This window comes from Stegostoma tigrinum, chromosome 37, assembly GCF_030684315.1.
Source record: "Stegostoma tigrinum isolate sSteTig4 chromosome 37, sSteTig4.hap1, whole genome shotgun sequence".
Lineage (NCBI taxonomy): Eukaryota > Metazoa > Chordata > Chondrichthyes > Orectolobiformes > Stegostomatidae > Stegostoma > Stegostoma tigrinum.
Genome location: NC_081390.1, coordinates 15,298,569 through 15,324,348, shown reverse-complemented (window position 1 = coordinate 15,324,348; position 25,780 = coordinate 15,298,569). Strand labels below are relative to the sequence as shown.

The following is a 25,780-nucleotide window of genomic DNA, read 5'->3' as shown; positions in this document are numbered from 1 at the left end:
TACTTGGTTATTACAATTCAGCTACTTCCTGAATATTGTAATGAGACATTAGAGAGGTTGTTTGGGGGAGGTGCGGTGGGGAGGAAGCTGTAAGTGAAATATTGAGAGGAAGAGTATCTATATCAGCAGCTCCATTCTGCAGAATCTTCATGTGAAGATACCAGCACCGTCAGCAAAGCCCTGGCTCTTTCAAGCTGCTGCTTGTGGCAAGCCTTCAAGTGCTGTCCTGCCCATTGATCAAAAATAATTGCTGGACATATTTGAATTGCCTGCTGAGCCATCCTCTGTCACATCCCCTACTCCATCCTGATTTCCAGTCTGCTCATTCTCTGAACATGTAACACAAGAAGCATGATCTTAAAGGTTCTAAAAATCATCTTTGAGTGAAGTTGGAATGGAATCCAAACAGTTACACAGGTTCCTGGGAGAAAGCCACAATCCTGCAGATGAGGCAAAAGCTTTTAATGGTGTCATTAAAACCACGAGGAGGACAGCAATCAGATGTTTTGGTGGACAATATCTGAACCCAAGTTTAGATTGCATTCTTTATGCACTTGTGTCTACTTTTTGTTTTAATTGTACATGCCTTTCTATTGCTACATTAAAAGCTAAGTGCGGTTTCTTACTGCTCCATATTATGGTGTGGGAACAACAATGTGGTGGTTGAATTAAAAAGTGCAGTGACACAGATTGTAGCACTATTGAATACCACTTAACAGATTCAAATATGGATCATGTCTTTAATATACGCTATCTATCATTTAGAAAGTTTCATTCAGATATCATGTCTATGTTTCAGGAATGGGTATTAGCTATGTACTGAAGAAATGATCCTTGTGAGAAAACGATTATTAAATAGTTGAGTATTTTACCCATTAGTTGATAAAAGTAATCCATTAGTTCTACTTCTTAGAATGGAAGTAAGCTTTTAAGTTGTAACTGATTAGGTGGAATTGTTTACCTTGGTAATAGTTGTGCACTGCCTCAGTGTGTCAAATGCAAGTATGACCACCATACATTGTGGTTGTTTTTCTTTCATTTAAAACTAAATTAACGTAATAGATGGTGAGTGTGGCAGGCAATGCAGACTATTAAATGAATATAATAAACAGCAGGTGGTGCTACTACTTAAAGAATAAGGTATCAGAAAACCCTGCATTTATACATTATAGACGCGCGCGCAAATATACACATTCTTTGACATTAGAGTAAATAGGGTATTTATTTCCTTACCTCCTACTGATCCTCCACAACTGACTACAAGCAAATTCAATGTCATTTGATCCTAAATAAATTATTAAGGGTTTCAATGCATCTCACTAATACCTTCCTAAAGCCCCTCTGTGTTAAAATTGCTAACCCTCTTAAATTTGACAAGAGAAATATAACTGGAAGATAGTGTGCTGATTTGAATGGGACATCAGGGTGTGGCCTGTTCTGCTTTTATAGATATCACAAATGTACAAATGTAGCTGTCCATCTGCGACTTCTGCGTAGCCCACCATATAACTGATGGTAGCTGACCATATTCAGAGAGACATTCTCTAGCAATGTTTCACATGTTTCCCTTTACCAGTGATGTGACAAAGACCTTTAAATTCCAAAATTGGGCAAAATGGGAAATATGAATAAGGAGGTTGAAGAAACATTGTTGCCGATGAAAATATGAATATTTCCCTATATATTATCTCTTAAATAGCTAACCAGTCTTTGCATAGCTGAGAAAAAATGCATGGCAAGCTCGTCATTTGCCTCACGGTGCGTAAATAGACAGCAGCCGTCTGGATCATTCTGGATCCTCAGTGAAGCTGCCACCCTGCGAATTCTCAAACTAATGCTGTATATGTTTGACAACATGCAGATGAATCCAGGAGTTATCGGTGCGGGGGTTTAAATCTCAGCAGCAGCTAACGTTAGAATCAAGCTCCTTGGATTGCTTTAAGCTAGTTTGGGTATTTTGCTGCTGTTGTCCAAAGATTTCAGGAACTGTCCTCGTTAATGTGGAAGAGCAATAATTTCAAAAATGCCATTGGCTTATACTAAAAACGAAGTGAGCACAATAAGTGATCCTATTATTTTTGATGCCTGATAATCAGTTGAATAAAATTTGTAATAACGGCTCAATGAAATGAATTAACCCTGTCCAATTATTTAGTAATATGAGACATGGAAATATTACACTTCTTCGGGTTCGTATGCTTGGTATACAACTGGACTCGGATCCATTTGATCAGAGTTTCCTATACTGAGTTTCCTGAGTACTCAACATTTCATGAATTAAAATTGCAAAGTCATTGGGAAATGATAAATATTGCAGTATAATTTTGGCAAGTCATTCACAAGGATTGCGCATGATTAATTATGGCAAAACATACTTGCTATAAATAGTTATTTGTATTATTGTCAATCTTGCAAGCATTTCTCCAAATATTACATTCACCCAAATAATTTGCTATTGTTCACATGGCACTATTCATTACAATTACTGTGCACACTAATGAAGCATGGATGAATCTCTCAGTATTTCCACTCAGGCCCTGTTATTATACTGCCAGAGAATGTTGGCATCGCCTGTACTGTTATTGTTTTTCACCATTTATTAATTTTAGCTAAAATTGTTTGATGGATGAACACATTTTCTTTCCAAATGGTGCTTTTGTTTCGTATTTTCAATGCTATCAGCCTTTTGTGTGTAATGGGAGATGGGATGGAGTGGAGTTAGAGACTTTAGAAAGTGCTTTGTGACTGAAATCTCAGTTTGCAAGTTAGATCCATATGCAATGGTGCCAAGTATTAAAGGAGAGCAGGAGGCTAGTAGAACTTTCAGTAGGATTTCTCCCACCATGATCGTTACATTCCATTGCTGTCTTGCAGAAATTGAGTTTGTAGTGATGAGTATATGACATTGGAGTGATGCGAGACCATATAGACAGCAGCATGTGACTCAGTACTGTTTAGTATTGTCATGATATAGTAAGAAGATTGAATAGAGTGGACATGGAGATGTCTCCAACAGTAGGAGAGACTGGGACACAGCTTCAGAGTGAAAAGACGACCCTTTAGAACTGAAATGAGGAGAAATTCCTTCACTTAGAAGGTGGTGAATGTGAGGAACTCATTGCTGCAGTAGTCTTGGGAGGTCAAGTCTTTAAGTGTATTTAGCCAGAAATAGATACTAAGGGGATTAAGGGTTACAAGGAGAAGGCAAGAGAATGATATTGAGAAACATTATTCTTGATCAAATTGATGGGCTGAATGGCCCAATTGTGCTCCTATATCTTACGACCTACGATGGGGATCCACTGTTGACAGTATGTGGTTACTAAATGTAACTCTAACTAGCAATCCAGAGAAACCATATTTGGCAACCTAAAGACATTGCAGTAAGATTCATTTTCAATGTGAAATCTTGATGCTGCTTAGTTACCCATTTTGCAGGTAACAATAATGTTAGCTCTTCAGTTTTGAAAATGCAATAATAGGAGTTAAAGTTAACAGGAGAAATGCATGCGTAGGTGAATAATGAAGGAGAGGAGTCAGATTCCCTGGTAGCAACAATACATTTTAGGCTTCAGTCACTGTATCACAGAATTAATGGAAATGGGGCAGGATCTTGGTCTTGCACAAATACTGTACTTGCTACTTTAGCTGTGCTGTGTTGCCAGTGGGAAATGGAGGCCAAACAATTTCTAAACATATATTGTACAGGAAAGGGTGGCTTGTGAGTCCTGAAATTTCCAGCTGCTTGGTGATGTCCCTTAGTGCGTGGATCCAAGTCACCATTCATAAGACCCGTGAAGAACTCATCCTTTTGGATTGGAGAAAGTGAAAAAATTTGTAGAAAATAGAAGAATATCAAAGTAGTGAGAGAAGGAGGAAATTCATTGATTTCCTCTTTTCTCTTTCTCCTGCCCTGAAGTGTTATCTCTCACACCTGTGTGACTTTACCACCAACAAATCACCGTAGGTTTTTTCTTTGTTTTTTTTCAAAATACTAACCACCGCTAGTGATCACCCATGTAGTGGATTACGTATTTACAAGCAGAACCTGTTTGGGCAAAGCAACCCATCAAAAGTGAAAGGGGAGTAGGGAAAGTGGGAAAGGACGAAATCAAATGGACTTCCTTGTAAGCATGATTTGATTTATCATTTAACAGCTAATTAAATCTTCACACGGGAAGATTTGCCCTTTGGTTAGTATCTGGTTTGACTCCATTCAGGTTTTTAGAATACATCATATGGTTTGGGTTCTAAAAGATTGCTCAAGGAGCAGATTGTAGGTTGCCATCAACTCAGTTGTAAGTGTTAAAATCCTACAGCACAGTCATAAGGTAGCAACTGTGTTGTTACCTGTGCAATTTGTACTCATGCAGATTGCTTCTGACTGATTTACCAGCATGCCATATGATGAGCTACAAGCACAGGTGCGTTGTACTGCTAGTTTGACTGTTCCCTCATTGGAGATGATACAATAGGCATTCCTATTGGCTCCAGTAGTCAGCCTAGACTTGCCAGAGAATTTTGTGTAATTTTTTTTCCGTAGGACAGAGGAAAGGAAGTTGTAAAATGCTACCAAAAATAACTTCTGACAATGCAGATGCTTGGTTGCAATTTGTTTTAATTTGTCATCTCTTTCATACTTAACAGTAAAGGATGAAGCTTAAAGCAGTTTTATTACGGTCACTTAAAACCCACAGTCATGCAGATCACATGGTATTGCTGAATCCTGCACCTGCTACAGAAAAGACTGAAACCATGCTGCTTGTTAAACGCCACAAAGGGGGCCTTTACTTGCTCAGCGATCCTTCTCTTAGACATCCATGTCTGCTGAAAATAAGGGAACAGGGAAGCGTTGCCCAGTGTAAGCTACTCGGGGCACTCAGCCTCCTCATAAAATACAGATACCAGTCCATCCACTCTGCTTTCAGTGACCTCCATAGGTGTTCTTGGTCACATTCTGCAGCCAGTGTTGACAGCTGTGCATGACAGTGTAAGTTTGGGGTGCCTTTTTTCCCCTCCCTTTTCAAACACTACTTAAAAGAAACACACACACACACAGACAGAAAATCTGCCAAGTGGTGACAGGAGTGTGGTCCACCCAGAAGTGATCCTTTTATTGTTTGATCTGAATTGAGTCCCCATTTCATAGCAGCTGTTAAATGCAAGAGCGCGCACGCACACACACACACACACACACACACACAGAAACAGCCATATCCAGCGTCCAAGAGCGGAACACTGGCCGTGTTGCGATGTGTCGGTCGACCGGGGTCGGGACAGAATGAGTCCAATATGTTGAAATTACTTAAACAGGAGCAAAAACCTTTTGAGCCACAATCAGAATAATATTCACAAATCTGGCAGTTGGCTGTTTGGATGTACTTCCTAAATTCTTCATCAGTGTCTTTTTTTCCAATATGTCATGCAGGATCATCCACAGCGATACACTTTACAGTGGAGACCCAGTAAACTGTTCCATATTGGTACACATCCACTATTCTATCTGTCACTGTTTATAGGCTAACACCAACAGATGAAGCCTATCTTATTTTCAGAATCTACCTGCCTGTGCTGATTTAATGTTAAAGAAATGAATTCTCAAATAAGTAATAAAATTACATTGCAAATGAGGAATGAAAATACCATGTGATTTCATAATATTTTACAGCTTTAAAAGTAAAGAATGTGCTTTTCCAGGTTTAGTGGATCTCTATCTGGGGGACTGTGTCATCTTATCACTTGCCAGTAATAACAGTTTGAAGTTTGACTAAACATGTTCCAGAAAATGTTTGAAAATTCCTGAGCCAAAATGCTGCTCTTTAACATTTCAAGCCAGCCAGTATCTCAGTCCAACCTGATTTAACAGCCCATGAATTATTTTCTTTCCAACTAACACTGTTGTCACTGCTGAGCCCTCCAGAACACTTGGCAAGGATTTATTCTTAAGAAGCGTATTATACTAGAATCTAATCTCTTGCTAATTGTGTTCTAGACATTGTTGTTGAATGTTAGTTGATCTGTTCGTCATAGTCTGACAGCTGCAATGAAATCGAGATCCCCCACAGATTCTGGCAGCCTTTTTTTATTGTGTCAAAAATATTTCCATTTGCAGTATCTCAATTTATTCCAATGTGCATTGTAGAGGGAATTATGCTCTCTTGTCGCTGCTGTCGTTGGCCTCAGTATTGAAGGCCAAGGGAGTATTACTATCATGGGTTTTATCTGTGCTCCCGCTGTAAAGTGTGCAATGATCCTGCACAAACTGATAGGGTTAATGGTATGTAGTAAATGGGGAGCCCCAAAACTGTAAAGTTAGATGCAGTTTCCCACAACACCTTATTTCCTGTGCTCTGTGACTCTAATCATTGGAAATGACCTCCTCTCCTTGCCTTACCTTTTCATTTTTTTTCCCATAGCTTTGATCCAATTGCCGTTTACTGACCTGTCATTCTATAAGATTCCTCGTTAGTTGCTGCTTTCCATCGGCTGTCAATAATCCTAGTTATAGTGCATGAATCACTGAATTCACGCTGTAGCCTCATTTGTCCATAAGACATTAGCTCTTACCCAAACAAAACTAAAATTGCATATCATTCAGACCACAACAGCACTTTAACTCTATACCTGATTTAAAGATTCCAATTGAATTCTAGTGATTCAATGAATATTTAAATAAGGTATCAAATGGTGTTAGAGCAATTGAAAATATGCTTTTTGCCGAAATGCCTTTAAAACCCCTGGAACAGAATGACAGGCAAGATATATAAAGGCACACTATTGTGTGGATTTTAACATTTTCACAGCATTCACAGACTGTTTAAGTGGACTAACAGAATTAATGGTGTTTCCATATGGATTAAATACTTCAGTTAAACTTTGTCTACCTTTTTTAACAGCCGTTGTTTGAAAGGCAAAGGCAGAGGAACGTACCCTGCAGTATTTTCTCTCACTCTGTATGCTATGCCCAGTCCTGCAAGTGGTACATTTGTAGTTCCTTTGGTCACGCTGATTGAACACAGGAGCCCACTTGTGAAAACTGCACTCATGGAATGACACCGTCTTTAACCCGAGTGGTTTGATTTTTTTTAATAAATTACTTAAGCGCATTACATATATTGAATCTATTCATTGTATTGTTTACTTGTGTTTTTGGAGAGATGGGTGATGCCTTACATTCCTAAATGCCCAGGGTTTAGACTGTTTGCACTCTCAACTTTCTTTTTCTTTTTGTTTTGATGTGTATTCTTTTCAATTTTCCTTTAATTATCTGTTTTACTGTCTTTACAGCTCCATAGTCCAAATAATACTGAATAATACATAACCCCAGTTGTGATATATAGGGTTTCAAACTCATTCTGATTGATGCTTTTTCCAAGCTACACTTTTATTCTTGAGTCTTGTTAGTTGCTTGTAGTGGGGACCTTTAACTTTCATAATGAGTCACTTTCTGTTTAATATACATTTTTAAAATATTTCATTTGCATTTCACATCAGAATTAAAATGGCTCCTAATCTCCCGTCTTCCATATGTTTGCAGTTCAAGATGAAAACCCATCAGCCCTGTCGCCCAAAAAAAAGCAGCGAAATGGAGGTATGCGAAATTCACCCAACAGTTCACCCAAACTGATGAGGTAAGACAGTTTAAAGAACTCTTGTGTCTAAAGAGAGACAGAGAGAGAGAGGAGTGAGCGAGCAAGAGAGAAATGCTTAAAGGCTGAAGTATTTATTCTGTCAGCCTGTCAGCAGTTAATGATAGAGCTGAAAAATTTCTGTCATGAAAGAGGGTAGGAAAAGCTGTTAGAGAAAACGCAGCCTTTAAAGTCTCAGCTGTCACCTCAACCTGTCCGCATGTACTTCTTAAACAGCAATGGCACTAATGACAGCAGTAACCAATCAGAGGGACTCATACGGTTACTTCGCCTCAGGCTGTTCACCGTTTGCGCAAAGCCCTTCGAGTCCTGTTTTCTGTACTTTTGGCCATACGTGCAATGTGGCATCGCAATGAAAAATGAACCCAAATTTTTTGCATTCCTTTTATCTTGTCTGCTTACATTAATTTGGCATTAATTGATTTTGACTTAGAAGTAGGAAAAGAAGGCTAATAATCGGTGGGGTAAGGTAGGAGGAGGGTTATGATGGGTGCTGTGCTGCTCCTGTGTCAAAGATTAAAGTGCGTACAATGTCAGACAAGTAAACAGCTTCATCCATTTAGCATATAAAACAATGTTACACAAGAATTGCTTCAGGTTTACAGAAACTCTAAACATTTTACAGATGAGCAGAGGGTCCCTGTTTACCATGTAAAATATGCACCAGCCCTTTTGATCTGTATGCAGTAATAATTCTAGAGAGCAAGTTCTGCTGTTCTTGTATGCTTCAAAGCTGTGCTGAAGTTTTGCTGCTGTAGGGTACTCCTTTATATTAGTGGCCCTTGGGTAGTGAAATGACAGGTCGTCTATGGTTGGTGCGGCTTTTTTCAACTCATAGCCCTCAGCAAAACATAGAATTACTGATAGCAGAGTCACCGAACCCTTCACGAATCCTTTTTCTGTAGATATATTATACCTTAAATATTACATATTTCGGAATTACAAGATACATTTTATAGGCAATATTAAGTACTGATTTAAGTCAGCCTAAGGGGTGCTTATTGCACAAGGGTGAATAAGCTGGTATGTATTGTATCATATATGGTTTTTGCAGGCGCATATGCCTCAAGGTCTTTGTAAATAAGTAATGATCAACAGTTTGGATGTGGGTTTTGAAAAGCGTGCCTTTGTCAGTTTGCATGATGGGAATGGGAAATTTCAAAGAGCAGTCTGCTTTCATTGCCTAGTGGAGTGGGACTGAGCAAGAATAGTCATCCCCTGCTAGTGCTGTCTAGTCAGCATCACATTGGAATTGCTAAACGCAGCTTGAACACCAAGCACAAGACTGTTTGAGCCTTCAGTATAACAAGTTCTAACGAGTGCCAGTCTGACATTCTTTACGTGAAATTAATACCATTCTGTTGGATTTCAGAGGGTCATTGGATACTTGCTTCTAATTGTAGTCACTGAATACAGGGTCTATTAATCACAACGCATTTGTTCAAATCCATCAGAACAGAGCATTACGGTGTAACAAATGTTGTAGTTATTCCCTCTGAGTAGCAGCATTCAACAAGAGTTTGCCAGTGACAGGCTGCAGTGAATGACAGCTGGTGAAAGATAGCTATCTTGGCGGAGCTTTATTGCGCCAGTCAAGACAGTCAGCAAAGATTGAAGTGACAGAGGTCCATTGACTAAATCATGAAACACACAGAGCGTCATGAAATATTCAGCCATGGTGTAAAATCGCTAAATGGTTTTGCAGTTATTAGCACCTGCACTGACTGCATGCATCTAGGCGACGAACATTTTAATAGACAAATGTTTTGTCATGATGATTGTGAAGGACTGAGAGTATGGAATGCAGAAAACGAGGGGGGAAATTAAATAAACATGCGAGGTTTCGAGCAGACATGACTGAAGTGCCAAGCAAGAAGCAATATTTTGTCGGATCTGCAGAAAATATATCCCCATAACGTTACTGGATGGGATTGTGGTTTTGCTTCTGGCTGTTGCTTGAGAGTCGGCTTGGTTAGTGTGCACTCATAGTACATTATCCACGATTTTTCCTTATCCTTAAACTGTGTGGTTGGAGGTGATGTTCCAAACAGGCGCATGCTAGTCACAAATTTGAAAACACATTCTTGGCTTGTTACAGGACGCCATTTCCAGTGACATATTTGTCAGTAGGTGACTATTTATAATAAGCTGCACTAATAAAAATAGGCAGAAAAAAATACAAAAATTAAGTATGGAAAGAACAGAATTAGCAAAATGCTGCCTAAATGCACTCAAAGAGAGTTATTATAAACCCTAGTAGAGTAACTTCACTCTTCTCTCCAGTTTTTAAGCCATTCAAGTTCTGAGGTTACTGTCAACCATAGGACCCTGGAAAGATGATTTCACCTGCTGTCTAATTAATTCTGTGTATTAAATGTTCTCAAATGTCTGCAGTGCTCACCTCAGAGTGGGTTACATGAAGCATCACATTACATAGGGGAGCTATGAGCACTGAACACAGCACTACATGAGGGGGCCTGCAGTTCAAAAAGTATATTACATGCAACAATTTCAGGATCGGGAAAGGACTCACAATGTAAGACTTTCCAGGTGAAAGAGTTAAACAGCCAGTCCTGTTTGTATCTATTGAAACCTTAATTTTTTTTCAAGAGGCTGAACTAACACAGCGAAATACGTATTCCATCATTTACTGATCATTGCGCTGGAGTTATGATATTTACAAAATTTAGTTGTTCCCAAAAATAATGATTTATTTCTCAGAATTTATTTACAAATGTTCTAGTATCTAAACAGGGTCTCTGCATGCATTGAAAATTCTAGAAACATTTCTTAAGTGCAACTTATGCAGGTTGAAATAAAGGTTTGTCACAGGTGTAATTACCCTGTAAGTGATGGAATTTGAAGTAATGGGGATTCTGGTAGAGTTTCAGCTAGGTCAGGATGAAAAGGGGTTTTTAAAGCTGTATTGCTGACTATTCAAGATAGAGACTTGGGATGACAGGTGGTGGCAAATGATGGATGTGCAGAATGCAGTGAAATGTTAGAAGTGCAGGCATTGATGGCCAGGTGGCAGCTGCTGAAGACCACTTTTATACTCAGTGTTCTTCAGAAGAAAAATCATCTGCTCGCAATGTAGATGTAAATTAATCAATCTGCTCCGAGCTGACATTCTCTGAAACTTTAATGGCTTCCCTTTTTCAAAAAAGCAAAATATGATGGGGGTAAAATTGCTAAAATATATCAAGTGTACCCTGTTAAAGCTTTTATTGCACAGAGAACAGCGTCGGAAGTTGTATGCGGTAAAAGCCTGTAATTGGCTTTTCATCTTCATGCCACTCAGCCAGCATGAAGCTCTGTCTCTATCTATTTCACCTCATTGCAGCAGTTAATGTCTGCCTTTTGATCATTTTTTGGAAGGAGTGCAAGGAAGGTGGGGGTGGGGTGGTGGCTGGAGTAAGTACTGCAGTAATGGGATTGCTTGTAAATGAAATGACTCGCATTCACCAAGTACGTTCCTAGCCAGCTGTAACTTGTCAACCGGTCAAAGCACATTGAGTGAGGTGTCAGGCTGACGGACAACTCTTATCTTGGTTCTCTTGTCTGTGCAGGCACGACCCCTTGTCAATTCCAGGAAATGATCAGATAGAGGAAATGGACGCCAATGTGAAGAAATATGATTCCACTGGGATGTTTCACTGGTGCCCAGCTAAAGAAATGGAGAAGGTCATTCTGGTGGGTAACACAAGCGGGTTGTGACCTTGGATGGTGCGAGGTGACGTGACTCCCTAATCACGTGTCATCGACATTTCATTTAGTGGAACCTGACAAGCATATATGCTGCACTTTTCAGTATCTTGTAAGAGCAAAAGTGACGTGTTATTTTACAAACTGCCATCAACAGCCCTGAACCTCATTAAGATCCACTGTCTTCTGATCAAACCACTGTTTGCTGATTTTGACTAACTTAGCAGTATGACAAATCAGATTCTGCTTCAGTCGGAACAAGTCCATATCTTTTGAATGAGGTTGACCACTTTCAGTTTGATACTGAAATAACATGCGTTGGCTATGGGTAATTCATTCAAATATTAACAGGGTTCAGCTAGCTAGACAGCCTCTTAAAATATTTCAACCATTCAACTACAATTAGAACCATAAATTTGCTATTTAATTGCAATCAGATCAACAAACAAAGGTAGGTATTTCTGCATTTAAAATGCCTGGTTGCCAGTCCGCAGCCAGTCCTCAAAATGATGCTGCTTTCATTGATTACATAAATGCCACTTCTCATTTGTAAAATCACTATGCTGATTTGCAATAATGTGGCAGTTCTGCTTTGAAATACATGCTAACCTGCGCAGTCTCTGCTGGAGATTTGATTTCTTCACAGAGACCAGCTTCAGAGCCTGTTTGACAGGCAGGCCTGATACAGAGAAACAGACACAGTGCCGGGTTGTAAGGTACCCAATGCACCAGGATTTGCAGTCAAACTAGCTCCATGCTTTCGCCCCCTAGCATACCTGAGTGGGTTTGTTTAATCCTGGCTGGCCATGTGAAGTGACACATGTCTCAATGAATCCTCATGAATGGTGAAATCATGAGTAATCACTGAGTGGCCTCACAAGTGGAGATATTTATTCTGTCTCACTGTCAGCCATGACTGTCTTTATAACACTGATGTGTTCTCATCTGTAAGTAATGAATTCTTGCAGTTATGTTATCATTCTGTTCCATTACTTCTCTGTTCTGAGTGCTCCCTACAGCTTCCTCCTTATTTTGGAACAGTGAAATGATTTCCTGAGTAGGAACAAAACCTGGAGAAAGCACTGTCTATCTCCACACATATTGCCAATGTTTTTAATAATGTTTACTGCAATTATTAAGTTTGTTTAAAAAACTTGTTAAGCATAAGAGTACCTTCAAAATCTCTGATATCATATTGATACAGGAATGCCAGTGAAGGAGTTTAATTCATTCTAGTTCCTTCTGTCCCAATGATACAGCTCATCAAAACAGCATAAAGCCCATTTGGGTAACAATATCATCATGGACACTTCCCACAAGACTATAAGATGTAGGGACAGGAAGAGGCCATTGAGCCCATCAAGTCTATTCTGCCAATCATGGATCAAGATCATGGATGATCTGATAACCCTCAACTCCATTTCCTGCCTTTTTTCCATAACTCTTGATTCTGTTACTCATTTACAAATCCATCTATCCCAGCCTTGAATATACTTAATAATAGTCTACCGCCTTCTGCAGTTCAGAATTTTGTAGATTCACTACCCTTTGAAGAAGAAATTCATCCTCATTTCCGACTTAAATGAGCAGCCCTCTTAAGATTAAGCCCCTCTAATTTTATGCTTTCTGGTCCTAGACTGTCCCACAGAAGGAAACAGCATCTCCATTACCCTGTCAAGGCTTCTCATAAACTTGTATGTTTTAATAAGGTTGCCAGTCATTCTTCTAATCTCCAAGATCAACCTGATGACCCTTCCCTGGACTGCTCTAATACTAGTATATCCTCCCTTACATTAGAGGGGGGAAAGCTGTTCACACTATTTTAGGTATGGTCTAATGAGTGCCTTGTATTGTTTTAACCAAGATCCACCTATTCATACTCCAGTCCCTTTGAAATTCTAGTGCATGTTTCATAAACACACTTCTAACTAAATACTTTCCGTCCATCATAGACAACTTCCAAATTAGCACTCGTGATGTGGAATTTGCACACACAGGTTGATTGGAAGATTCAGCTGTCTTGAGGTCAGTGATCACTGAGTATTCCCACTAGGGCAGGCTGCCACTGGAGGTCACCGATCAGTCAGGGCCATTTGGACTTGGCATAGCAGATCCCAGTTGGTCAAACACACCTGAAGCTATTTACAAATCCCCAGAAAATTACTTTGCACTTTCTTACGCGTGAAGCTACGATTTTTAAACTGATTTCTTCCCCTCTGAATCCTCTGACTTCTACCCTAGCTGATGGCCCATTCATGCCTCACCCAAATGCCTCTTCATTAGCAAGGGTTAGCACCATATTACTAACTCAGAACCATCCATGGCTGTTCTCATTTTAGGTCCACGTGGAGGTGTTCTCCAGTGGTGGACTTCACTGGTTGAACTTACTCTTCTGTATCCTAAATGCAGAGAGGGAATTTTCTCTTTACTTCAAACATGTGACTATACTCAGGCCAGAGCTTTCTATTTGTGACCGACTTAGTGAGTTCCACAAAAGAGAATGCCTTTGGCTATTTGTCTGCACCACTGCATCAGAGGAGGATTGAAATGTAACAGTTCCTGTTTGTCATACTCAATGATTAACTACTTACTGGTGCACCAATGTTATCATGAATGGAAACAGAATGAATAATAGGGTTGAAAGGACAAACTATTTCAAATCCTCAAATGCCAGTGTTAAAGTACTAATTTCAGGAGGGCATACCCACCAACACAGTTGATGTGTAATATCAGAGAAAGTAATGCTGCCCGAAAGTATTTTATTGTAATCAGAATAGCAATGATGCCATGAGCTGAACAATGATAGCAAACTGTTCACTGCTATGGTATTGTTGATACTCAACCATTAATCACCTCATTGGATTTCTGCTGTCCCTTTGCGCACTGATCTTTTATTCACTGCACAATGTGTAATCTATCACAAATTGTCTTAAAAATGTTTTTTCTGATGATACTTTTCCAAATCAGACAAAGTAAGGAGGAGATTATGGCTTTGTAGTGAGTTAGGTTTAAATTCTGTTCTTTGTTTGTATTTATTTGCAATTTCATTCTTATCATAATTACTTGTCATTCAAAATGATTTTTTTATTTCTCTTTCTCCTCTCTCTCTGTCTAAAGACAATTGTTTTTACTATGCTGCAGTCAGTGGATTACACTGCAGCTGCAGTAATTGATGTAGGTGTTTATGTCACTGAACTTGGATAATTTAGACTGTTCGATCATGGGGACTGTTACAAATCTGATCATGGTCCCATGCTGTCTCCATGCCTGTATTTGCTTCAGCGAAAAATTCAGGGCCCTTTCTGGGGCTGTCAGTATGTTGTCAGCATGGCCAATGGAAAAATGGTCAATGCACCCACGTGACATTCTCTGGCCTGTTCTTTCAGTGGCAGTGATAAACTATTTACTGGAAATGGCAATGATTTTTCATCCCTCGATCCAGGGTTACTGCCATAAATTTGTATTTCACCTTTCGTTGTCTAAATTGATATCAGCTTACCTGAGCTAGGCAAAAGATAGACTTCTTCCAAGCTGTTCGGAGATGTGGTTACACACCTCTGGAGCAGGAGGGGCTTGAACCTGGGACTGCTGGTCCCTCTCAGCTGGGTACTAAAGATTGAAAGCTTCCATCCTAATATCTAGTCAATTAATTGAATTAAAAGGACTTAAGAGAATGATCCGAAAGAGTCAGCGAACTTTTTTGCTGTTAATGCCAGTGATTTGTTTGTTAACATTATTGTGTCACCAATTTAGTATTGGGATTAGTCTTCTTTGCCTAGTTGTTAGGTATAATGGGAATACAAGCGAATAGTTATAGCCGATCATTTCAGATATTTTGAATCAACGTGTTCAGATATGTTCTGACATGCCTTGGAGATGGTTTTTGTAAACATTCTGTTGGTCAGAACTGAAATTACACACTTCTGGTCCAGGCGGGATTTGAACCCATGCCTCCTAGCTTAGAGATAGAGGCACTACCACTACACCACAAGGGCCTGTAGCAAGCCATTTTATTAATGTGTGCTGAATAACTATTCGGTAATGCTGTGAATACAGAGGATAAATAATGGCTTTGCTAAATGAAGTTATGTTTTAGCAGAGATAATGGGAACTGCAGATGCTGGAGAATCCAAGATAACAAAGTGTGGAGCTGGATGAACACAGCAGGCCAAGCAGCATCTTAGGAGCACAAAAGCTGATGTTTCGGGCCTAGATCTTTCATCAGAAAAGGTGGATGGGGAGAGGATTCTGAAATAAATAGGGAGAGAGTGGGAGGCGGACTGAAGATGGATAGAGGAGAAGATAAGTGAAGAGGAGAGTATGGGTGGGGAGATAGGGAGGGGATAGGTCAGTCCGGGGAGGACAGACGGGTCAAAGGGGCGGGATGAGGTTAGTAGGTAGGAAATGGAGGTGCGGCTTGAGGTGGGAGGAGGGGATAGGTGAGAGGAAGAACAGGTTAGGGAGGCAGGGACGAGCTGGGCTGGTTTTGGGATGCAGTGGGAGGAGGGGAGATTTTGAAGCTTATGAAGTCCACATTGACATCATTGGGCTGCAGGGTTCCCAAGTGGAATACGAGTTGCTGCACCTCCCAGTCGCGAACCATTTCAACTCCCCCTCCCATTCCTGAGATGACATGTCCATCCTGGAATCCTCAGAAGCCCCTACTTCTAACTCAGAGATGGAAACTTCCTTAGAGTCTGTAGGAGCAAGGGAATTGTGCATCTGAAATTCAGACTTCTTGGGAAATTTCCATGGAGTCCTTGGGACATCTGAGTTATTCCATCACAAATGTTGCAAGGGTGATGTTACAAATTTTCTCAACATTAACAGTTGAAGTCAAGAATTCCAAAGATTCACAAGTCAATAAAGTCATTTTTCCTCATCTTGATCCTTGCTGCCTGCAATGAGCTTAAGACCTGGTGAGGGAAAAGTCTTTTTTTCTCTCTGTGATCTGCTCCTCACGCCCAGTAATGAAACCAGACTAGAGAGGAAACATTTTTTTTTTCGTAACACTTTTCGGAAACTACTGTTCCTTCTAGGTAGTAATACTTGACCTTGAACTCAGCCCTTCCAGTTTTTGCCTCATTTCCACATAGTGTGCAATTAGATCATCTCATGTCTTGGACCCAGTTTTAGCATTACCCCCGAACAATTACACATGATCTTTCAGTGCGATACAAGTGATGATTAACATCAAAGGAACTTTTTCTGTTTTCATTAGGATAAATTCTGGTATAATAGACCTGGCAAGATTGAGTTTATGTGCTTTGATTTACTCTCTGATAGCTTTGTTGGCACTTCTGACTTGAGTTAGAATTTCTGTCTGTTTAAAATGTGCTGACAATTAACAGCAGTAAAGCTCCACGCAATTCTACAATTTAATAATGCTTATCCGTGAAACTTTATAGCAAATCAGTTTTGCAGATGCTAAATGACAGGAAGGACATTTAGTAATGTGAAAATCGAAGTAATAAGGATAACAGATTGAGGATGCCTGGATTTTGCTGCACCTATCATTCTATTGTCCTGTTTTACTGTAGCTATGACTGACTTGCCCTATACGAAACATTTTTTCCCTCTTGGAACCCACGCAAACAGCTGATGCTTACAGAATTTTACAGCGCTTTGGGAGACCATTTGACTCAACATGTTTGTGATGATTCTTTGGAAGAACTTTCCAAATGTTCCACTTACCTGCTTGTTCCCCACGGCCACATTTTTCATCTTCAAGTATTCCCTATTGTGAGTTAGTACTTAATCTACTTTCACTCCTGTTTCAGGCCATGTGTTCCAGAATTTCATGACTTGGAGGAAAAATTATCCTCATATCACTGCTGGTTCTTTTGCTAATTGCTTCAAATGTCCTCAAGTTACTGACCATGCCACCAGTGAAAACAGTTTATCCTTGTTAACTCGATCAAAGTTTTAGAAGCATGTGGGCAGAATGGAAGTACAAAGTAGGGCAGCTGCTTTTGATTATGCCCGTTCTTTTTATAAAAGTAAGATGCAATTTACAGGTAAAGCTATTAGTGCTGTAGATTTGCATCGAACAAAGTCCAGGACTGTTATGAATGTGCTGTCATTTAATCTGTGGTTACTTTTTATGCACGTGAATGAGCTGTATATTTATCATTAATAAAGATCTTTGTTCCCTAGACCCGGAGTGAAGCTGCCATGACGGTTTTAAGTGGGCATGTGGTCGTGTGTATATTTGGGGATATGAACTCTGCTTTGGTTGGCTTGCGCAACTTAGTGATGCCTTTACGAGCCAGCAATTTCCATTATCACGAACTGAAGCACATTGTTTTTGTTGGGACGCTGGAGTACCTAACCAGAGAATGGGAGACGCTTCACAACTTCCCCAAAGTATCTATATTGCCGGTGAGTACTATCAACCTCAGATTTCTGAAATATTTCCACTGAGCTTGCAAAAGAAGAACCTAATAAAACAGTTTGTCACTCTGGTTCGGCCTTAAAACAGAGATCAAAAGCCACTCCCAAGTACAACTGATAATGTAGGCCCTTGAATTCCATATGTGAAAGAATGTGTTTTTGTTTTGTCATCAATTTAGTTGAGTGGTGAATCTCATCACCTTGTTGGTAATTCAGAGTGAAAGCATCAGAAGTTACACTTAGAGAAAAACATTTTCTAAAAGGTCCCTGTAACAGAAGGAGACCTCACAGTCATTTAGTTCTTGTGTTTTTGTGACAAATTTTTGTAGCTTTTTGCCATGCATAAAGCAATTTTCCTGATAACAATGTAGAAACACAGGAACTGTGGTCATTCAGTCCATTGAACCTGACCTGCCATTCAAGATAGTTATGGCTGATTGAACACATCAGTGCTTTTTATCCACCCATTCCTATAACCCTGTACCACCACTGGAATCAGAAATCTATCAAGTCAGAGATGTCTAAAGCACAGAAAAAAAGCCATTTGGCCCATCGAGTCTACGCCTGTCAAAAACAAGCACATAACTATTGTCATCCCACTTTCCAGCACTTGGCCCATAGCCTATATGCCTTGGCATTGCAAGTGCATTCTTAAAAACTTATAAAATGGTGTGAGAGTTTCTGTCTCTAACACCCAACAGGCAGTGAATTCCAGATTCCCACCACCCTCCAAGTGAAGAAGGGTTTCCTCACATCCCCTGTTAACCTCCTACCCATTACCTTAAATCTACACTCCCAGTCATTAATCCCTCCGCCAGGGGGAAAAGTTTCTTCCTGTCAACCTTAACTATGCCCCTCATAATTTTATACATCTGAATCATGTCTCTGTTTAGTCTCCTTTGCTCCAAGGAAAAGAGCCTCAGACTATCCAATTTTTCTTCAAAGCGAAAACTCTCCAGTCAGGCAAATCTCCTGTGCACCCTTTCAGTGTAATCACATGCCTCCTGTAATATGGATTCCAGTACTCCACACAGTACTCTAATTGTGACCGAGTCAAGATGTTATACAGTTCCATAACCTCCCTGCTCTTAAACTCTATCGCTCGTCTAAATAGAAGCATGTACCTTATATGGTTTGTTAACCACTTTATCTGTCTCTCTTGTTACTTTCAGGGACCGGTGGACATGCTCCTTATTGCTTCCCAAAATCCAACTGTTTATTCTGTATTCCGTTGCCTTGTTTGTCCTACCAAAGTGAATCACCTCTCATTTACACAGATTGAGTTCCATTTGCCACTGATTAGCCTCTTTATATCCTCCTGTAATCTAAGGTTGTCATCGTCACTTTTACAACCCCACCAATTTTCATTACCATCCACAAACTTGTTGATCAATCCTCTTACATTCAAGTCTAAATTATTTATATACACCGCAGACAGCAAGGGGTCCATCACCGCAGAATCTCTCTGGAGCCCAGCTTCCAGTCACAAAAACACTCCTCAAACATCACCCACTACTTCCTGCCATTCAGCCAATTCTGGATCCAACAAATAACCTCTACCTTAAACATTCCCAAAAACTGGGTTTCCACAGCCCTCAGTGGTAGAGAATTCCAAAGGTTCACAATCACCTGAGTAAAAACTAATAAGTGACATCCTGTTTGTTTTTAAATTCTGTCCCAAGTTCTAGACTCCCCAGCCAGGGAAGGCATCTTACCTGCACCCACACTGTATGTCCCTTTAAGTATTTTGTAAATTTTAATAAGATCATTCTTCCAAATGCAGGCCCACTTTGCCCAACCTATCTTCATAGATTAGTCCCTTCTCCGTATTATGTGCTTTTAGTAAGACATCTGATCAGTTCACAGTGACTTCAAGGACCTACAGCTCACAGTAACCTAGACATTATATTAAGTAGGCCCTTCCTGGATTTTGACCTTACAATGAATAAAGAGCAACAATATTTGCCCAAGTCAGAATCACCTGTGACCTGCAATGGAACTTGGAGCTGGTAGCATTTCCGTGATCTATCTAATCTAATGCTCCTCCTGATAGAGGTCACAGGTCTTAATAGGTGTGGTGAAACTAAAGTTGATGAGTTCCAGCAGTACATACTCTGTATGGTACACACTGGAGCCACAATGCAATGGAAGTGTATTGCTGAAGAAGTTATAAACAAGTTGGTTATCTCTTTTATTTAAATTTGAGTCTACCCCTTGCAGTATCATTCTGAACGTTAGTACCAAAGATTCCCCCAATTCAATCCCTAATTATTACTCATGCTACTAACTAAGCAGCGAGGAACTCTCAAACTGCTCATAGGTCAGCACAGTTTTGACGTAGGCTGAGAAAAGATTATTCTTTTTCCCCACTTTCTCTGTCTTACCACGCACTGTAGTGTGCTGAGTGTCTCTCCATGACAAATATGTGTCTGAAGCAGTTACGGAAAAGTAAACAATTGGCATTCGGCGACCAGCTGGAGTTGGAGAATATCAAGTAATTATTTTCAAGGCCCTTCAGTGTAATGTTCCCAACAATACACTCAAAAGAATCATCAGAAGGAAGAAACAGACCAGCAGCAGAAGACAGAATAAGCATTTGTGATTATATATCCTAATTAGGGTCAGCAAAGGACAACAAGGGCCAAAGCCCACAAACAAGAGACAGTAAGTCTCCCTTACTGCTTACCCCAGTTGACCCAAGGGACCAAAAACAAAATGCTTCATCCGTAAAATCCAGTCCTTCTTCACAAACATGCAAATAAACCCTAATACTCCTGTATGAATCAGATAATCTAATATACACCACACACATGTATATGAGTGCAAATTCTTCAAAATACAATTTAAACATCTTCCACGATATTAGAAATATTTTCTTTATTTAGATAATATACTGTTGATAATGGTGTCGCTTTCAACAGAGTTGTGGTTCAGATGGCCTGCTATTGAGGCCCCCAGCCTCTCAGATTGTCATTTTCAAACATTTTGACTCACTTCACATGATATCAAGGAATGGCTGAAGGTCTCGAATACTGCAGTATCTATAAGCCCAGATAACATCCCACAATACTACTGAAGACTTATGCTTCAGGACCAGTTACATTCTTAGCCAAACTGTCCCAGTACAGCATGAATCACCGGGGTCTACACCCAACACAGTGGAAAATTGCCCAGCTGTGTCCTGTCTGTAAAAAGCAGGACAGGTGCAACTGAGCTAATTTCTGCTCCGTCAGTCTACACTCCATTTTCGACAAAATGATGAAGATAGGTCGGTTACCTACCTATCAGTGCTTGCTTAGCGAGAACCTGGTCACTGATGCTCAGTTTGGCTTCCACCCAATTCCCGACCTCATTGCAGCCATGGCCCACACATCAACATGATCTGAACTCCATCAACATGATCTGAACTCCAGAGATGACTACCCTTAAGATCAAGGCAGTATTTGACCAATTATGACATCAAAGATTCCCAACAAAGGTGAAGTCAATGAGGATTAAGGAGGAAAGTACCTGCTGGTTGGAGTCATACCCTAGCTCAAGTGAAAATGGTTGTGGTCTTGGAGGTCAAACATCTCAGCTCTAGTTTATCATTGCAGAAGTTCCTCCAGGGGTGTGCCCTGGGCTGTACCATCTTCAGCTGTCTCATCAATGATCTTCCCTCCATCATAAGTTCAGAAGTAGGGATTTTTGCTGATAATTGCACATGATAAGTACAGTTTGCATTTCTGCTAAAGGTGTCTGTGGACTGATAAATGGCAAGTATCATTTCCACCACACAAGTGCCAGGCAATGACTGACTGTAGCAGGAGAGAATTTAACCATTGCCTCTTGATTTTAAAATGGTAATAGCTTTGTTGAATCACCTGCTATCAACATTATAGGGGTTACCATTGACCAGAAACTAAACCAGACCAGCCATATAAATGCTGTGGTTGGTTCACTCACCGAGCTGATTCATTAGTTTGGAGACATTTCATTACCCTGCTGGATAATGTCATCAGTGCAGACTCTGTTGAAGCATTGTTGTGTTTTCCTGCCTGTCATTTAAACTCTGGGGTCTGTCGGAGTTGATGTACCGGAAATGAGGTAATCAACTCCAAAAGACCCGAGAGTTTAAATAACAAGCGGGAAAACACAACAGTGCTTCATCGGAGGCTGCAGTGATGATGTCACTCAGCAGGGTAATGAAATGTCTCCAAACTAATGAACCAGCTCCGTGAGTGAACCAACCCAGCATCCATGAACCGAGCTACAAAGCTACTCAAGAATATTAAATACTGTGGTACACAAGCAGGTCAGACAATAGGAATTCTGAGCAAGTCGCTCATCTCCTGTATCTCCAGTGCCTGTTCACCATCTACAAGGCAGAAGTCAGAAGTGTAATGGAATACTTTCCACTTGTCTGTACAGTGCAGCTCCAACAACACTCAAAAGATTGAAGCTACCAAGCACAAGGCATCTCATCTGATACACCATCCAACACCTTAAACATTCAATCCCTTCACTTCCTATACCCATTAATGACTGTGTGTACTATTTACGAGATGCAGTGCAGTAATGGCTCTTTCAACAACACCTTATGTAACTTATGCATGGCAACACCACCATCTGCAGGTTTCTCTCTAATCCACACATTCATTCTGTCTTTCGACTGTGTTGTTGTTCCTTCACAGTCGCTGGATCAAAATCCTGGAACACCCTTCCTGACAGCATTGTAGGTGTCCGTACTCCATGAGAATTGCAGTGGTTCAGAAGCGAGGTCGCTACTTCTTCTTTTAGGACAATTAGAAATTTTAGCTGTGATGCTCATATCGTATGAACGAGTTTTTTTTTAAAAAAAAGCACGTATAACATATCCTGCAGTGAAAGTACCACATCAGTGTTCTAGCAAAGGCAAGTGTGCACAAATAACTGCCATTGTTTCAGCTCCTTCACTTTCTTCACCCTTCATTCGAAGGATATCCAGATACCACAAGTGGCTATTTGACATTTTATTGCAATGATGAGTGGCCTGGCATTTAGTTCACGCATTTTGAATGCCAGAGTTTGCTGGTTAAAAAAGATTACCTACAGTTATTGACTTGGCATCAATGACTCAGATGTAGAAAGCTGGCAATGCGCCTGTCTCTTATTTGCTTTTAATGGCTTCAGCGAGTATAAACAATGAGTTGCCATCAGCACCATCTACCCTTTCAGATAAGTGCACATCTCCAATTCCCCAGCACATAGTTACATTGGTTTAATGCTGGAGTATAAAAGACTACTTGTTAAGTATTGTCCCATAGCTGCAGTCTTGATCTTTAATTTGTTTTTCTATTTTTTATTCGCTGAAGGGTACGCCATTATGTCGAGCTGATTTAAGGGCTGTCAACATCAACCTCTGCGACATGTGTGTTATTCTATCAGCCAATCAGAACAATATCGACGATTGTTCGCTGCAGGACAAAGAATGCATCTTGGCGTCACTCAACATCAAATCTATGCAGTTTGATGACAGCATAGGGGTCTTGCAGGCTAATTCCCAAGGTAAGGACTGCCCTATAATACTTCCCTGCTATGCCTTGAGGGGACAGGAGCTGGCAAAAAGAATATCCCTCACTCAGTAATTCAAACAGTCTCAGATTGGTATGTTTGACAATAAGGACAACTGACTGCAATGATGTTTTAAACAGGACGAAAATAAACAGCAATGGAAAAGAATAGCTTTTGGATTGATGGGGAATTTTGAAATGGGCTGAACCTTCTATAGCAAGGGTCCAATTAAACTTAAGTGTTTCAAAGGATTCATATTTATAGTTTGTGTGTGGCTGTTTTTGTGACTGTTTGAGAGGAAGAACAAAAAAAATGACAAAGAGATACTTTTCTTAATATATATGATAATTTCTCTAGCAACAATTGTCTTTTTCCACTTTCCTCAAAATTTCATTGATGCTCAGAAGGTCAAGGCATACGCCAACTTGGACATTTTCAACTCCAAAGTTTAGAGTTTGGAGAAGGTTTCATATCTGCTTTGTTTAGCTCAGAAAGATGCCATTATCGATTAAACATTGAAATGCACAGTGTGTTTTATTTTCCAAACTATGACTAACCACTCTTTAACACTGGTTCTGTTTAAGGCCTCAACATTTCACACGTCGACCTCGCTGGGCTATCTGATGATAGAATGAGGCGGGGAACAGTTTGACCTCATAAAATGTTTTGTTGGAAAAGATTTAGATTCTATTCATTGTCAGATTGTACAGTTGTTTATGTAGTAATGTACCTCTTGTGGAAATATTTTATGCACTACTATCTGGGGACACAAACATATTAGAAACCGTTGATATGTTTCTGTCTCATTTGGGACCTAAAGCTGACTACCTTCTTGAAAATGAGAAATGACGTGGGACCTGTAAAATCAGCAAATATATGCTCGATAACATTTACGTATAGGTGCGGAAAGCAATTATTTACTGCTTCTTAGCCCCTGCTATAAATATTTTAATGTCTCTCTTTGCCTTAAGACATTGAATTGCTTTAAGAGTGTTCCGACTTGGGTTCTATATACAACAATCTGTAGTACTTTTGTGAATTTGAGAAAAATATTATGATTTAATTAAAATGTACGAGGAGATCAATGTTTGTTCCAACCGAATGTAATGATTTATATAGATGACTATGCATTGCAGCAGTTGCTTGGCAACAGGTAGAAAATCAACCATTGCTTAAGGCTGTTTATAAAATTACTGAAATCGATTTGCAACAATTGCTAAATAACACTCACCAACTTCAAGTAGTGGTATTAGAGAGCTAAAAGAGCAATAGATAATAACACCGTTTAAATGATTGTACTTCTGAAATATTTATAAAAGCACTTTATACCTCCTTTGAGACTTTTAAAATGTTCTGAGTCTTTAATGCTGGACTGGTTGTTCCATGTCTGTTCTTAATTTTCCTTAGAATAGATTGAAAAGCTCTCTTGCCAGTAAGACATTTGACGTGAATATAGTATATTTTAAAAGTCTCTGGAATAGATTTAGAGGTCTATCATTATTACAGTAATTGTGTTTGGTGCCTTATTAGAATGACTTTTGGCCCTTTGATGTTTTCTTAAGTGGCTCAGCAATCTTAATTAAATGAGGCTGCAATGGCTACAAGAATGACATTTAAACTGCCTGCTTGCAAATAAAAATTAAATTTTCTAATTTTAATATTTTACACACCTTTTGCATGATATGACTAGCCACCCTGCTGGTTTATGTTTACTAATTGCAAATTCAAAGCAGTAACACAATGCTAGTAAACCACATAACCCTTAAAATTCTAATTAGACTACGAGGACTGCATCTGATGCTATTGTTTAAGTGGGTAATGGTTCCAGTAATGTACTAATTGCAGGTTGAAGTACATTAGCCCAGTACCTACATTTAGGATTTTTTTCCTCAGTGTGGCCTTAAGGGAATTGTTCAGAAAGACATTACCTCCAAAATTCCTGTCATTTGCATTTATTACTCACTGTACCAAACCTAGATAACCAATTTTTTTTTACAGTTCAGTCGCATGAGTTGTTAAAAAAAAACCTTTGAACCTGCAGTGAGTTCTGTTAAAATGTGCCTTTTGTCTTCATTTACAAGAATATTTAATTGTTATTTTATGCAGAGGTCCAATTAAAAATCTGCCAGTGCTGTAGATAACTTGATTGTAGATGTTAGTTTGACTGCGCCTCTCCCCCACCTCATGGTGGAGAAAGTGTGTACCCCTTCTAGCCTTCTCTTGCTGATTAAAAGTCCCTTCAGAACTTGTTATTGTTGCTACACAGTTGTCTTTGGGAATATAAGATTCATTTCTCCGGTTGGATGTTACAATATTATAACCAGTATGTTTCCCAGTGTTTTTCTAGATTCTCTATATACTGAGCCTTTCAAACCCAAGAGGTTCCAAATTTGATGCCAGCTAGGCACTGGTACAGTCTTTATAATTAAAGTATGAAAAAAATGAGGAGACTCCTCTGAACCCTTCAAACCTCTTACTCCAGCTCTCTCAGACCAGCATCT

At 39.7% G+C, this 25,780-nt stretch overlaps 1 protein-coding gene across 11 annotated transcripts in view; it reads left to right on the top strand.

Annotated features, from left to right (window-relative positions):
* kcnma1a (potassium large conductance calcium-activated channel, subfamily M, alpha member 1a) overlaps positions 1-25,780 on the top strand; it is an 828,270-nt gene that overhangs the window by 696,751 nt on the left and 105,739 nt on the right. For all 11 annotated transcript variants that reach the window (XM_059640355.1, XM_059640354.1, XM_059640351.1 and 8 more), the window contains 4 exons: positions 7,538-7,631; positions 11,219-11,342; positions 17,511-17,735; positions 23,081-23,273. In XM_059640355.1, the coding sequence (XP_059496338.1) occupies positions 7,538-7,631; positions 11,219-11,342; positions 17,511-17,735; positions 23,081-23,273 (636 nt within the window). The remainder of the gene's footprint in view (positions 1-7,537; positions 7,632-11,218; positions 11,343-17,510; positions 17,736-23,080; positions 23,274-25,780) is intronic.